The 16875-nt window shown below is 32.0% G+C and overlaps 1 protein-coding gene across 1 annotated transcript in view; it reads right to left on the bottom strand.

Moving 5' to 3' along the window:
• Positions 1–1121: 1121 nt before the first annotated feature.
• LOC129233015 (deoxyribose-phosphate aldolase-like) overlaps positions 1122–16875 on the bottom strand; it is a 36389-nt gene continuing 20635 nt past the window's right edge. Inside the window, exons 5-7 of the mRNA XM_054867095.1 lie at positions 13380–13511; positions 8231–8343; positions 1122–1418 (exon numbers count right to left, since the gene is read on the bottom strand). Of these exons, the coding sequence (XP_054723070.1) occupies positions 1212–1418; positions 8231–8343; positions 13380–13511 (452 nt within the window). The 3' untranslated portion in view covers positions 1122–1211. The remainder of the gene's footprint in view (positions 1419–8230; positions 8344–13379; positions 13512–16875) is intronic.

The following is a 16875-nucleotide window of genomic DNA, read 5'->3' as shown; positions in this document are numbered from 1 at the left end:
GTTTTTTCCACCTACATTAAGTTTTAACATAACGATGTACTACATTAAGTGATTGCGTTAAAAAAATAATTGTTTAGTAAATCGCAGTTATGATACAGTGAAAAGGGGTCATCCACGTTTGATGTCATGCCTTGAGGAGAAGACGGGCTCATGAAATTGTGACAAGGGGAAGACAGAGGGTGACAAAAAGTGACATCTCACAGTTATTGTCACAATATGTTTATTAAAAATATGACACGTGACAAGAGGAGGAGTTTGGAGTGAAATGTGACACTTTGTGATAAATGGGGAAGGAGGTCAAATATGTTGGAAAAAAGTGCGACATCATTTAATGACACTCCATTAGTACTCCTTCAAAATCTCATTTTACTCCTTCATTTTATTTCTGAAATTGAGTACGAACCCTGGAAAACCCTCTTTTGTTTAAGGGTCAAGTGTGGCTTTTTGATCAAAAGGTGACAAATCCGTCCTCTGCACGTTTTGAACAAAAGAGGACATATCCTGAAAGAATCTGTAGCACAAAGACTTTTAGACCCAAAGGAACACATGTCCAAAATCCTCAAATTTTAATCCACTACTTTTTGGTTCATGTACTTTGATAAGAGAACATGAGAAGGTGAAATATTAGTTTTTGTGAAATTGGAATTTTTCACATTCAGATTTTCGTTCAAAAGGGCACATATCCAAAATAAGGCGCCTACACAAACACACACTCTCGTGATTGCGAAAAACATAATTTGAATTCAAGATGACAAAAATTCAAATTAATTTTTTACTTTTTTTTTTTTGAAAGCACAAATTTACTGCCAAAAATTTTAAAAATAACGTTTTAGTGCAAATTTTATTACAAAATAGATTATTCTTTCTTTATGTTCGGTACTTTTCAAAACAAAATTCCAATTTGTTCATTTTGAAAAAGCATTTTAACTATTTCACTTAGCCCCATATTCCCCTAAAAAGATGAAATTCTATTGACTGAAGGACACAGATAAACAAATTGAAAAGGAAGATAAAACCGGGAGCACACTATAGGTTAATTAAACTCTAACTTCCAATATCCAACTTATATATACTGCTCATTTGTTTTAAAAGATTAGTAACCACATTCAAGAAATGCAAAACTACAAAAATATTTATTTCAAACACAAATAAAATACAAACGAACTATAATCGAATAATATTGGAGTCATAAAATGAATCGCATTTATAGGTCATTGATATTGAAACATGTAACTTGGTGCAGTATGCCCAGTAACTAATTTAAAAATTGTTTTTTCTATTTCTCCGAGTAAGCTGCTGGCTCCGATTCTAAACAAATCGGGAAATAACCATTCTTTTCCTAACTGATCTTCCATAAGCTCTTGCCAATTCAGAACGTCTTTGGCTGTGCGAATGCCGCCTGCTGGCTTGAATCCAACCTAAGAAATAAATTTAAAGAATATTATTTCAGCGCACTAAGTTAAAAAATAATATACAGTAGAAGACCGTTATAATGCACACCTTGGGACCAGAGTTTTTGCGTTATACAGGTTTTGCGTTATCTAGATCATTTCACAAATTTTGTAACTAACATTCAGAATATATATCTATATATTAGCACTTCAGAATGAGTTTTATCTGCAGTGAGTAATAAAGCATCAATATTACAATTGGTCATTCACAAGTAAATATGTTTCACAATCAAAATCCTGCACTTCTGCTAGCTTCATGGTTTGCATAACAGCTGCATTTTCAAGAGCCATCTGGTATTTCCTGTTTACAATGAGTACTCATTTTCAATTTTAAAGCTTTGAAATAAGATGGAAAGATGAAAAACTTTCAAGATTTAATATACGTAGCACTTTTTATGTTTGCAAAGCAAAACAGAGGGATTTTTTAAACTTCAAAACCTGTTGTTTACTTTTGAAAAGTAGTGCGGTTTATAGAGAATTGCGTTATACAGGTCGGCGTTATAACGGTCTTCTACTGTATATACAATAAACATCAAAATTTACTTGAAGCAAGCTTACACTAGATTTTTCCCCCCTCAGCTTCTTCACAACCAGAGTTGGGCAAATTTTAACTGCATGAACAATTAAAGATTAACAATTGATTAATTGGTAAACGTAACCACAACAACTAACAATTGATCAATTGTAATTGTGGAAAATTACAGTTAACAATTAATTAATTGTCAGTTGTAGTTTGCTACAGTTAACAATTAATTGTTAGTTGTAGTTTGCTACAATTAAAAATTGTCAATTGTTTTGTGGATTTTAATTAAAACTAACTCTTAAAAAAAATTACTGCTTTTGTGTAATATACTGTACAGGCGACAGATCTACCTGGAATGTGGACGCTGGACGGGTACCATATTATTATCTATTTAAATACACATGTTAGCAACTAATAAAAGATCAATGCTCAACAGTAACTTTATTACGAGCAATAAATTATTTACTGCAGCATATGACTTTTCTCAAAAAAATCTTATGGCTCCAGCGAAATTTCCTCAGAAAAGATGTACAGTAGAAGACTGTTATAACGCCGACCTATATAATGCAATTCTCTATATACTTTTCAAAAGTAAACAATAGGTTTTGAAGCTTAAAAAAATCCCTCTGTTTTGCTTTGCAAGTACTAAAATTGTAAGGAAAATCAAATTTTGAAATAGTTTCTCATCTTTCCATCTTAATTCAAAGCTTTTAAGGGAAAATGAGTACTTACAGTAAATAGAAAATACCAGGTGGCTCTTGAAAATGCAGCTGTTATGCAAACCATGAAGCTAGCAGAAGTGCAGGATAATGAATTTTCTTTTGATTGTGAAACATATTTACTTGTGAATGACCAATTGTAATGTTAGTGCTTTAATACTCATTGCAGATCAAACTCATTCTGAAGTGCTAATATATAGATGTATTCTGAATATTAGTTTCAAAATTTGTGAAATGATCTATATAACGCAAAAAACCTGTATAACGCAAAAGCTCTGGTTCCCAAGTTGTGCGTTATAACGGTCTTCTACTGTATTTCAATTAAAAATTCAAAAAACATTTTTTTTCTTAATTTTTTTTTCACTAATGAAAGTCTAAATAACATCTGAGAGAAATTTCAGAAATGCATCTTGATTAGTACATGATTTAAAAAAAATAAAATAAAACAGAGCGGTCTCTGAGACCTCACATCCCTTGTTATGTCCTTCTTTCTCACCTCCCCTGTTATGGGTTAAACTGAAACAATGATTACACAAACCAGTGGCGCACACAAGGGAAGGGTCCAGGGGCTCTGAACCCCTCCCATCGCCCTTGAGTTTTTTTGTTTGATTATAATCCTCTGTATGCCAGGGTTGGCCGGATTGGACCCAATGGGTTTTTTTGAAAAAACCCATTTAAAAAAAACCCCATTACTTAGCCCACTTTTGGGTTTTTTTAAATTTTCTGAGAAGTTTTTAAAAAAAAATAATTAATTTAAATACTTTTCCAATTTAAACTTCTTTTTTATTTGTTCTTCACCACAGACAATGAACATAAAAAATGAATTTTGAACTTTAATAGTATTTCTTAACTCTTAACGGCATTAAAAATATACTTCAAAGATTTTAAATAAATATGCTTTACTTTTTTCTTTAACTGGTCAATAAATAACTCAAATTATCTTGACTAAGTCCTGTCAGGTCTGATTTTCTCAATATTTGTAGATTGTACAGAGGAAACTACTCTAGCTAAAAGGCTTTCATGTGAATTATTTTCAGAAAATTAACACGTCACAAATCGCGAATGAATACAAGGTACATTTTTTAGAAATAAACAGATTTTTCAAATGGTCGACAGGTACGGTATTTTCATTGTCTTGCGAAAAAGTTTAATATTTCTTACTCTGTACACAGAAATAGAAACAGTCAACATAAAGTTCAAAGAAATGTCTTGATTAAGCTGAATTCAGTAAAAAGGGAGTAAAAACTACTTGTGAGGTTCTACAGTAGTTTTGCATAACAAAATAAAATACAGGAAAGTAAAATGCAAAAAAAAAAAAAAGTAGTAGCAATTAAAAACAAACAATAGATTTTCTCACTCGAGAAGTAACTTTGCATTAACTGTTGGTAATCATGGAAACTAAAAAATCTGAAACTTCACCATACTTGGGTTTTTTTGTCTTTTATACTTTTCTTCAGAAATCGCTGAATTTTAACTAGTTTTCCAGCTTTTTTTTTACCCAAAGACAATTTTTGCACTTTGTCTATATACTTATGCTACAGTATGTTACAAGTACCACCACATTTTTCCTAAAGAAAGACAAAAAAACCCAAATTTAGTTGGGTTTTTTTTGGGTTTTATTTAAAAGAACCCAAAAAACCCCTGGGTCCATGGGCTTTTTTTAAAAAAAACCTGCTGTATGCAGTACGTAAAATACCAAGTAAACGTATCAATCATTTCAGATTTAGTATAAATGAAAAAATAAAATTTATTTTCTTTCTTTCTTTCTTCCCCTGCAGCCTCGCACTGTATGTGAACAGAAATTGTTCTAGAATGATGATTTTGCTTCGCTGTTTTTACTTTTAATTATGAGAAAAGTAAATACATTCATTTTTTGTGCTTGCTGGTATTTTAATTAAGTATTTGTTATTAAAAAAATAATTTTAATGCCAAGTAATAATTCAATATTTGGTAAAATGTTTTTTGTTCACGAAAATGGATAAAATCAAAAGAACATGTTTGGATGCGTGTTGGAGTTAAATATGAGAATGTGGACCCCCCCTTTGAAAAATTCATGTGTGCGCCACTGGTTACCCTACATAAAATCTTGTGTTTTCTAGTATTTCAATAATGGCATATTATTATTAATGTTTTAAAATTTATTATGTTGTTATAAATAATTAAAATGTAAGAAAATTATTAATGATTTATTTCATTATTAATGCCAAGTATTGAATCAATATTTTGCTTTTTATTGGTTTTTGTACCCGACAATCGACAAAATTAATTGAATATGCAGGGGTGATTGTGTTTTGGTATTTTACCGAATTTCCGGTATTTTCGGTATTTTTATGTCGGAAAATACCGGGATTATGTTGTTTTTTTTGTTATGCTTTTATCTCCCTACCTCCGCAATTTTTTAAAATTATATAATACTCATCAAATATACCTGCAAGAGCCTTAAGATGGACATCTATCCCTTAAGATGGACAAAGAAATGTCAAGATAATTTGTATAACACCAGCTCAAAAGTAACTTTGTAATCCATTAAAAATTTAATTAAATGTACACACAATATTTTGACTCAGAACTATTTAATACTATGGCAAAGGTGCACTTAAGTAACAGGGGCCAAAGATTACCCCCCCCCCCCCCCCCGTTCTCGCTTTGAAACTTTCAGGTATTTTTTGATGAACTCACAATCAACCCCTGGAATATGTTTGGCGGCGTATTGGTGTATGGTTCAAGAACGGGACTTTAAAACCTGGACCCTTGAAAAATTCCTGGTGTGCGCCACTGACACAAACTTAAAACACTTAATTAAAACAAACATTTACGTGTGGAAAAAAGCTTGCCTAGACGAGACTAGTTCACGCGGAGAGCAAGTAATCAGAACTGAATGAAAAAAACAGAATTGAATAATACTTTGGGCTCTGTACCTATCAATACAAAGTTAATCGTTAGTTTTAATTGTTTCATAAAACAATTGCAACTATTTTAACTGTGAGAAACCGATTAAATGTACATTAATTCAATTCAATTAATTGTAAAGGGCAATTAATAGTTTAATTGCAATTAATTTTATTGCAATTGATTTAATCGCAATTACTTTTTTAATCAATTAACAAGGCAATTGAAAAAATAATTGATTAATGCCCAACACTGTTCACAACTCACATTTTGCAGCCTTAATTTTTATCGCTATTAAAAAGTTTTAAATCTTTTATCACAGAAATTGGAAGGAATGGGATTAAATTTTCAATCTAGAGGTGAAACTGAACTGTGTTCTAGTTTAAATTACAACAAGTATTTCAGAACTAAATTCTTGCCTCTGCTTTATGCAACGTTTGTCGTTACTGTTATCGCTTGCATTACTTTTTTCATTTGCTTTAGCTGAAATTTGAGCTACAATATCCTTAGAAGCAAGTATCTGGAATAATAATGTCAAGAAATGTATAATTTTTAAATATTTCTTTACTTCACAAATTTATTTTTAAAAAAAAAAGAGATGTCATCTATTGTCAGGGCCCAATACAGGCTGATTTTGCTACCGTTTTTCGGTACCTTCACAAAAATCTTGTTTTGAAATCGGTACTTTCACAAAAATCAAGTAATAAAATCAGTAGCTTCACAAAAACATCGAAAATTTCACAAAAATTCGCAATTTAAAATGTAAAATTTGTTTCTCTGTTTAAAACAAAATTTACTCATAAAATAAAATTCTAAGCAGGTTCATATGAACCACCGCTTAAATAGAAACCTTTCTGTGGTATTTTAACTAATTTTTTGCTGTTTCTCGCCAAAGTGTATTTATGCAATAGTATCGCAATCTTTTAACATGTTTTGGGGAACCGTTTTTCTCATAATTTCCTATATTGTACACAGTACATAGCCCATTAAGCTGAAATTACGATGGTATTTTTGGTACTTCTTAGGTTTTTAGCTCCCCCCCCTCCCCAAAAAACGAAACCTGCTAAAAATAATACTAGATGACATTTACACTTTTCAAACTAAAATTTCACTTGTTCTACTTGTCTTTTACAAAAATTTGGATGCCTCTATAAAAGTTCACAAAAACAATGCTGATTAAAAAAAAAAACTTTCACAAAAATAGAATGATGCAATACTTTCACAAAAATAGGTAGCGAGAAAAATATCCTGGATTGGCCCCTGATTGTTCCCGGGATTTATGACCAATTACTGGTTGACTTAGGAACGTTAAACGAATTTTTCTAAGTAAGGATAAGCTGAGATGTATATCAGTAGAAAATTATGAATTATCAAGTACATTCGGATCCCTATAACGCAAGTTTTTCATGAATAATGAATTTTTTATTGCGGACACGAATTACTCGCCTGCAACATGAATTTTTTTTTTAAATTAGTAGCTGAGCGTTAGAATGGGCTTCACTGACACTACATTTTGGTTTTGTGAATGGACTTTCATCCCTTTAGCATCACTGAAAGCGGAAGTTCACCCACTGCATTAGTCTAAACAACGCTTTGCTTTAGTTTATACAATACGTGTTTCCCCCCCCCCCCCTTCATTCTACGTAATGAACGTTGTTAAAATGGAATGGCTCCCAAATGCGCATTTTCATTTTAAGTTGGTGAAAGTGGAAAGAAAAAGAAAGTTTCTGAGCATTAAAGAGAATGTCAAGATTCTCGATATGAGTGAACAATTAAAAAGTGCTTTGAAGTTAGCGCGACAATCAGGTATGAGTGAATCTTCGATACGTTCCATTAAAATTCAAGAAAAGGAAATCCGTAAAAGTTCAGAACTTAGCTTTAATCCTGAAGCTGGCGGAATAGTGTCTGAAGAGCAAAATACAAACATCATGGAAATGGAAGCTGCTCTTTCATTGTGGCTAAAAGAAGTCAGAAAGAAGGGTATTCCCATAAACCATCATCTTCATCATTTTAAAAATTATAATTAAGTTTACAATATCTACTGTTCAGTGCTATTATAATGCCAGTTGTGTACTTACGTAAGTGTCGTACTGCTTAATTCATATCGCTCATTGATTATTGATTTCGTACATCATAACAGTAATTTATGATAAGTAGTAATGCTTTTTCTAAAAATCAATCTATCGCTAAAAATATCAAATAGAAAAAGTTTTAAATCCCCCCGTTGCATGAAAAGCCATAAAACAATAAAGAAAGAATTTATTTGTTCAAACTCAAGAAAAATGGCTTCTTATCAATGAGATCTTTCGCGCGAATTCATTTCTGCATTTTATTCGTATTTATCCAATGGATTGTGACTTAAATTGGAATAAAAAAGGAAGGATTTTTTTCGAACGGGTCTATAAACATTCCCAGTACCAAAAATAACAAACGGTGAAAGTCTCAGCCAAATCTGCCGGGTAGTTTTTGAGTTCATGGATGACATACAGACAAACATTCATTTTTATATATATAGATCTGGGTTGCTTAAAGTCCTAAAGCAATAGGATCAAGCAAAATAGATTTTCCAAATCTTCCAGTCTTTTATGAAGAGATATATATATAAAAATGGAAAGTAACAATGTCTAAGTATATGTAAATTTACTAACCTTATATCCAGTAAGTGAGTGATAATCTTTAATGGCACGAGTCATGACTGCTCCAATGGGTAGGGTTGCATTGACGGACTCTTTTCCGGTCGACGTCTTTATGAAATCGGCACCTGTGAATTCAATTTAATATTAACACATAAAATATGGCAATCTCTTATATAATTAAAAACCGAGCGTATGTATCTATGTATGTTCAAGCTCCTTCTCCCGAACGACAGTGAACTGACCATCGATCGATGGATTCGTCATCTTTATGTTTGGCTATTTAACATAATCCTCTGATAATAATTAGCGGAGATATCCATTAAGAGCTATTCATTATGACACTTAGATTTGACATAAAATATCCCTGTTTTTCGAAGGCTTTCCTCCATTCGAATGATTATTCAGTGCTTCATCTCCACTTTCCGCAACGACGCTTTTATTAAAATATATAGCGGTGAAGAAAATCGTTGAGATGAAAGATCTGTTGCCATTTTTTTTCTCTCGAATACGAACAGGAAAAATTCTTAGTTTTTGTTTTGAGGCTTTTCCTGTAACCAGGAGATTTAAAAGTTTACTTTTGGGGGGGGGGTTCCGCAATCTGCCACAAAATTTCACTGACTTTTTTTTTGTTTTGGTTAAGACCTGAGTGTTGAATTCGCGTCACTTAACGTAACTTTTATTTTCGAGGTGGACCGTGCAAAGCCGGGCGACGCAGCTAGTTAACAATATAAATACTGACATGAGAACAGGGACCCAGAGCCAAAAAGAAGTAGCTCTAGTTTAGAATAAAAAGGAGCATTTGTCATTTGATAAAGCGTTTTACTAAATATACGGTCAACTCTCAATAATTTGAAATCTCGGAGAAACCCTTTGAGGCATGGAAATTTCCCACAACCTTCTCGAGAGCTTGGGACCCAATGAAAAGTTTGATGTGAAGAAATATTCAAGTTTTAAGGCTTTGTATTATCGAGAGTCGACGGCATTGGTTTTTAAAAAATATAACCATGCATTAAACTTTCTTTTCCAAGAACTAATGGCTGGAGAAATATTCATTTTTAAAAATTTCCTTTGTCCATCTTTTGAATCTGATCAATAATAATGAAAAAGTGTCTAAAGGCCACTGGCTAAAAATTTTTATTTTTGAGGTATATTTAAAAGATTGTAAAAAAAAATAAATTAAAAGGTTATGAAAAACTAAAGCAGGAGAAAATTTAGGGTTCCATCCAGAGAAAACACAACTCCTGCTTTCTCTGAGGATGCAAATACATATTTAAGTATTAAAAATTTTAAGTGTCACATATTTAATTAATAAGGAAAATATTTTCATCTCATCACAGACATATCGTTATTTTTAGACAACATGGGGTTATCGTAAGAAGAAACCGAATGCTGCGTCAGCCGATTATTCTCCCAAATAGTCGCAATGTCACTGCAAGAACTCCCGTCATCAGTTCTTGTCCAAAAATTGAACTTTTTTTTTTCAAAACCACACCATTTTGTGAAAAAAATAATACTGTCGAACCTGTCTATCTCGAATTTTACGGGAGAGAAGAAAAAATTCGAGATATGGAGGTTTCGAGATACAGAGGTTTTGAAAAACGTTCTAAAAATAAGAAATTGGGGCAATGACTCGAAAGTAAAACTTTGGAAGCAATTTTACTAATCAACAATGTCCCCTTCCTCTCAGTTTCAGAATGGATATAATTGCTGGAAAACTTGCTTTTTGTACAAAAAGTTTTAATTCTGGAGCATTATGTGACTGCTAATATTAAGAAAAAGGGTTTTTGTCTGAAAATTCCAGTTAATAAAGATCGTCGTGGATCGAATTCAAGAAAGACACTTTAGTCGAAGTTCGAGATATATACAGTTTTTCAGAAAATTTCATTCGAGCCAAGCATGGGGGAAAACATTCAATTAATACTTAATGGTACAGGGAAAATAAAAAAACTTCGAGATAGGCAGGTTCAAGATAAACAGGTTCGACTGTGTTTTCAAATCGGCTACGTCCAGACAATTCTACATCCTTGTTTAATAAGAAGTAACCTTAACTATATGCTTCAGACCACCTGGAGGATTAGAATCATGTCAACCAGCAGACCCCCTTTTCTTTAGTCCCCACTTTGCCAGCCTCCACCAACTTCAACTTTGATTTTTTTTTTTCAACTATTATGCATTTTTATACTTTTAAAGTATCAATAAAAAACTGATAAAAATGGATAATGAAAATAACTACTTTTTTTTTTCTATTACGCCCATAAAATCACCTTAAAATCAAGCCTCTAGACTAGAATACCCCCTTAAGGAGTCTAAGGACCCTTAACCTGCAAAATTTTCAATTTTCTAAAAAAAATATATGTTACATATAGTTTAATTCTGAACAATTTGATACTTTATTTATTACCATACGCAAAAAAATTTCAAGTTATCGAGAAAATGCTTAAACTTTCCCCATAAAGATTTATGTTTACAGCAGCTGTTCAAGTCTTTTTTTTTTCTCAGGTGCCGGTTTCTCGTTTTGCGTGCATAATATCTCAGAAAGTTACTTATGTATTTCCGTAAAACTTTTCGTGCATGTTTGTCTGATTTATTTTTATGATCTGAACCTAAGTTCTAACTAAAAATAAAAGTTAATATTAAAAAAAATATATTTTCATACAAAATTTTGGAAAGGTTTGATATTAACTTATAAAATTTCAAAAAAGAAAAAGTAATAATAATTTAAAAATAAATAAATAAATTTAGAGGTTCAGATCATAAAAATAAACCAGAAAAACATGCAAAAAAAAGTTTGACGGAAATATATAAGAAACTTTCTGAGATACCATGCAAAGAAACCTGAGAAAAAGAGGCTTAAACAGCTGCTGTTAACATAAATCTCTATGGTAAAAGTTTAAGCATTTTCTCGATAATTTGAAATTTTTTTGCATATGGTAATAAATAAGGTACAGTAGAAGACCGTTATAATGCCAACCTATATAACGCAATTCTCTATAAAACGCACAACTTTTCAAAAGTAAACAATATGTTTCGAAGTTAAAAAACTCCCTCTGTTTTGTCTTGCAAACATAAAAATGGTTAGGCAAATGAAATATTGAAAGTTTTTTATATTTCCATCTTATTTCAAAGGTTTTTAAATTGAAAATAGCAAACAGAAAATACCAGATGGCTCTTGAAAATGCAGCTGTTATGCAAACCATGGAGCTAGCAGAAGTGCAGGATTTTGATTGTGAAACATATTTATTTGTGAACAACTCATTGTAATATGGGTGCTTTAATACTCATTGCAGATAAAACTCCTTTTGAAGTGCTAATATATAGATATATATTCTGTATCTTAGTTTCAAAATGTGTGAAATGAAATATATAACGCAAAAACCTGTATAACGCAAAAGCTCTGGTCCCAAGGTGTGCGTTATAACGGTCTTCTACTGTATAAAATTGTTCCGAATTAAACTAGGCATAACATATATTTTTTCCAGGAAGTTGAGCATTTTGAAGGTTAAGGGTCCATACCCCCCTTAAATCAACAAACCCTGCTTGCTAGGAGTTTTTTTTTTAAACATGCTTTTATTAGCTTCACCTGTATGTATGTATGTATGTATGTATCTTGTAACGGAATCTTGCAGCTCAAATTTCGCCCACTTCCTGCGATCGGATTCTTTTGAAATTTGGCACGCGACCTCAGACCCGATGACAATGCAATATTCTGTAATCAAATTAATTAATTAACTCTTTTAATTGTTAGTTTCCTCCAATTTTAATCAATATTTTGGCATAAATCCAACAATGTGAAAAAGGAAAATTTTTTAAAAATACATTAAAAAATGCTCGCAAAAATTATTTAAAAATATCTACAAAAACCTTCAATTTTTCTGCATCAGACAAAATTTGTTCCAATGTTCCAAGGTAATAAGAACATGAAATATAATTGTTTTTAACTCATTTCATGCCAAAATTTAGGTGAGCCTTCCATTGGAAATTCATTGCTGATCAGACCATTGTTGAGCAAAACTTTTATTCAAATGCATCTCAAATTTTCACTGCAAAAACCTTTTTAAATTTTCTGCATCAGACAAAATTTGTTCCAATGTTCCAAGGTAATTAGAACATGAAATGTAATTGTTTTTAACTAATTTCATGCCAAAATGTAGGTGAGCCTTCCATGGGAAATTCATTTCTGATCAGACCATTGTTGAACAAAACTTTTATTCAAATACATCTCAAATTTTCAAAGTAATGGAGATATAATTTCCGCACACATACATCGATGACTGAGATGGATTAGCATAAAAGATTTTGAATAATGTTGAAATGAATATTTTTTCGTAAAACAAATTAAACTAAAAAGAAGAAAATAAAATAATAGTTTTAAAAAACTAAAAAAAAACGCGCTTTCGTAGCAAAGTGAACTAAAAAGTGAAAAATAATCTTTGGATGATAGTAGTTGACCCATCACTTCATTTTAATGTCATACAAAAAAGCGTGGGGGGCTGTCTATTTACTTATTTTGCTTGGACAACAAATGGAAGAAATTAAAGACAACTGATAACAAGCCCCCCATGCTTTTTTGTATTACATTAAACTTAAGTGATTGGTCAACTACTATCATCCAAAGATTATTTTTCACTCTTTAGTTCATTTTGCTACGAAAGCGTGTTTTTTTAGTTTTTTAAACTATTATTTTATTTTTCTGTTTTTTAGTCTTATGTTGGAGAATGATCAGGCGACGAAATCATTTATAAAACGAGTGCGAGGTAATATCTTAAAGTTAAGACAAGGGCACCCCGATGGGAAGCTACTGTGAGTCATCGATGTATGTTTGCAGAAATCATATCTACATTACTTTGAAAATTTGAGATGCACTTGAATAAAAGTTTTGTTCAACAATGGTCTGATCAGCAATGAATTCCCAATGGAAGGCTCACCTAAACTTCGGCATGAAATTAGTTAAAAACAATTATATTTCCTGTTCTAATTACATTGGAACAAATGTTGTCTGATGCAGAAAAATTAAAGGTTTTTGTAGATATTTTTAAATGATTTTTGCGAGCATTTTTCAATGTTTTTCAAAATTTTATTCAATAATGATGAATTAATTAATTTTTCAAAAAAAAAAAAAAAAAGTTTTTTTTTTATTTATTTATTTTTTTTTAATGCTCACCTGCTGCCATGCATATCATGCTGGCCTTGTACACATTGGTGAAGGATCCCAGTTCCCCTGCGGCCAGAATGGTCTTCAACTTGACGGAGGGCCCACAGGCTTCTCGCATCTGCTTGACTTCCTCGAAAAGTTCTGGGCGAGGATGGAAAATAGAGCTGAGTGGCAGAAATTTTATCTTGTGGTACAATTAAACGACGAGTTGGTGGTTAAATTATGTGATCAAACCACTAGTCATAATCGAGGAAAAGAATTTTAATGTAATAAAAGCAGGGGTGATTGTAAGTTCATCAAAAAATACCTGAAAGTTTCAAAGCAAGAACATGGGGGGGGGGGTAATCTTTGACCCTTATTACTTAAGTGCACTTTTGCCATAATATTAAATAGTTCTGAGTCAAAATAGTGTGTGTACATTTGATTAAATTTTTAATGGGTTACAAAGTTACTTTTGAGCTGGTGTTATACAAATTATCTTGACATCTGTACATCTTAAGGGATAGGTGTCCATCTTAAGGCTCTTGCAGGAATATTTGATGAGTATTATATAATTTTTAAAAAATGGCGGAGGTAGGGAGATAAAAGCATAACAAAAAAAAAACATAATTCCGGTATTTTCGGACATAAGAATACCGGAAAGACGTCCGAAAATACCGGAAATTCGGTAAAATACCGAAACACAATCGCCCCTGTAAAAGATTACAAAAAAAAAAGAACGTTCGATTGCGCCACCCCCCTTTTCAGCTGTTGACTCCAAAATAAAATCAGCTCTTATACCCACTAAGGGCTACTTGCCGATAAATTTTTCTTCCATTCCGTTCATTATTTCTTGAGATACAGCAGTCACAATTGACGACGAAAAACGTTCTATAGCTCAACCCCCGTTTGAGTTATTGACAAAAAATTGAATCAGCACCTGTTCCTGTTAATGGCAACATATGGACCAAATTTTGTTTGATTCCGCCAGTTACTTCCTGAGGAATAGCAAGCACGCGTCACTCAAAAAATGTCCCATTGCTCCACCCCCCTTGGAGGAATTCGCACCAAAAACCAATGGGCACAAGTTCACATATGTGTACCAAATTTCGTTCGATTTCATGCGGTAGCTTTTGCTGTAGAGCGGCCACAAAAAACTGGTCACACACAGACGTGACACACACACACACACACAGACAGACAGACATTTTCCAAAAATAGTCGAAATGGACTCAGCACACCTCAAAACGTTCGAACCCGTCGAAATTCGAAAATTTGCACGAATCTAATACTTTTTTCTATATATTAGATATAGAAGAAAGTAAAAAGAATTAAATAAAAATAGCAGTCAAAAAGATTTCAGTCTTGAGATTATAAACTAAAAATTTAGATTTTTTAACTATAAATTTTAAAAGATTGCTAAAAGAGACTAGCATAAATTATTATTGCAGTGGATCCCGGTTGATTGAATCAACGGTTAATTGAATCAACCGCTTTAATAAATCAAATGGTCAAAAACAGAATAAAATCCAGCTTTATTGAACTAGCCACTTTATAGGAATAAAAACCGTAAAGAACAAATTTGATCTGTGTAAGTGGCGGCCACTGTATTATTTTTTTTTAAATATATAGCTACAAATATTTTAAGGCTGCGGAGGTCCCCTTTGTCACTGGATCCTCTCCCTACATAAAAATCATAAAACTGCATCTTCTTCAATTGAAACAAGGCCCCATAAGGTCAAAGTTCTGGTAAGTTTTTGACTAAGCTGACATAGCTCTCATCAAGTATAAATTCAATCATTTAATGACCGGCAAAAAACAGCTCAATATCTGAACTTTTCCGACTCTCCACGAAATGTTTAACAAGAAGTTCCATCTAGAACTAAACGAGCCTATTTTCCCGTATATCCGTACTACTTTCTAGTACCTGACCAATATTCTCAAAAGTGACTAAAATCGCAAATTGTTTCAAACATATTTTTTTTTAAATATTTTGAGCTGATTTCTAAGAATAAAATATTCCTTACTCATCTTTAAATTTAAAAAAAAAAAACCGAACAAATAAAAAAGCAGCACCTTTTAAACAAAGCAGCTAATACACTTTTTCCATTAAAAAAAATTATTTAACAGCTTTCAAAACGAAAAAATAATAATTAAAATTAATAAGCTCATTAAAATAAATACATCATATAAAAAAATTTTTTAAATGAATTAGTGCACTTACCAAAATAAATAAAAACAATAAAATGTCAACTTAAAAAAATAATTTTCACTGTCAAAAAAAAAAAAAAAAGAAAATCGTCTGCGCATATTTTTATTTAGAAGCATAAATGACTTTGAGTTTATTCGCCGAAAACTGAATACTTAAATTAAAACTTAAGCTTGAAAATAAAAACAAGTCATATCAACAATAATTATTTCACAGTTAAAACCATAGCTGCGGAGTCGATCTTATTTTGAGATAAAGGAGTCGGAGTCAAATATCCAAAAATCGGAGTCAGACATTTGAACTCCATGTATAAATTTTTGCCAAAGCTACGAAGTCAGAGCCGAAGTCGGGGTGTCGGAGTCCGATTAATTGTCGGAGTCGGAGTCAGGTGCCCCTAAATTCTCGGAGTCTGGAGCTTGGCGTCAAGAGCTATTTCCAACAAAATTTGTTTGACGTAAATCCGCCTTCAAGTACGGAATCTATTTTGACTTTCAATTTCCCCGTATGCTAATGTTAAGGGATTTGAACTGTTCAAAATTGAACGGAAAATTGCAGATAAAATATCTTTTTGATTTGAATAAGTTTTTCGTCAAAATTTTTTTCTTACAAAGTTTGTTTGAAGCAAGGAACAAGTTCACAGTTCGGAATTGCCTTGAATTTTCCCGTAGGCACTAATGATAAGTTTTTTTGAACTGTTCAAAATTGAACAAAAAATAGTTCAAATCAAAAAGTGAAATATGAGAATGAAGTGTCCTCTCTGAGATCTTTCGAACAAAAAAAGTTTTTTCGAATTGGACTATTCATTCAAAAGTTATTAGGGGGAGACAGACAGACAGACATTTTTCCCCATCTCAATAACCTACTTTCCAATTTTTAATTTTTCGATATTTATTTATTTTTGACTTTTTTTTTGTTTTTCGGGATATTTTTAAGATGCATTAAGCCTTCTTTAATGCTTTTTTCTTTTTTTTCTGACTTTTACTGGGAAAGTAGGCTAAAAAGTGGAATGAGCTGGTTTTTATACAAAGCACTTCAATTAACGATTATAGTCAATACAAAACAAGTTTCAATAATTGATTTAAATAAAAAAAATTAATTTGAATTTTGACATCATGAATTCAAATTATGTTTTTCGCAATCACGAGTGTGTGTATGTAGGCGTGTGCGTTTGTGTGTGGGAGGTATGTGTGTTTGTGTGTGGGAGGTATGTGTGTTTGTGTGTAGGTGTATGTGTTTAGGCATGTGTGTTTGTGTTTGTGCTGGCATAAGTGCGTGGGTAGTTGTGTGTATGAATGTGTGTGTGTGTAGGCATATGTG

Source organism: Uloborus diversus, unplaced genomic scaffold, assembly GCF_026930045.1.
Source record: "Uloborus diversus isolate 005 unplaced genomic scaffold, Udiv.v.3.1 scaffold_15, whole genome shotgun sequence".
In the NCBI taxonomy this organism is placed as follows: Eukaryota; Metazoa; Arthropoda; class Arachnida; order Araneae; family Uloboridae; genus Uloborus; species Uloborus diversus.
Note: the sequence above shows the minus strand (reverse complement) of the source record. Positions and strands in the feature narration are given on the sequence as shown.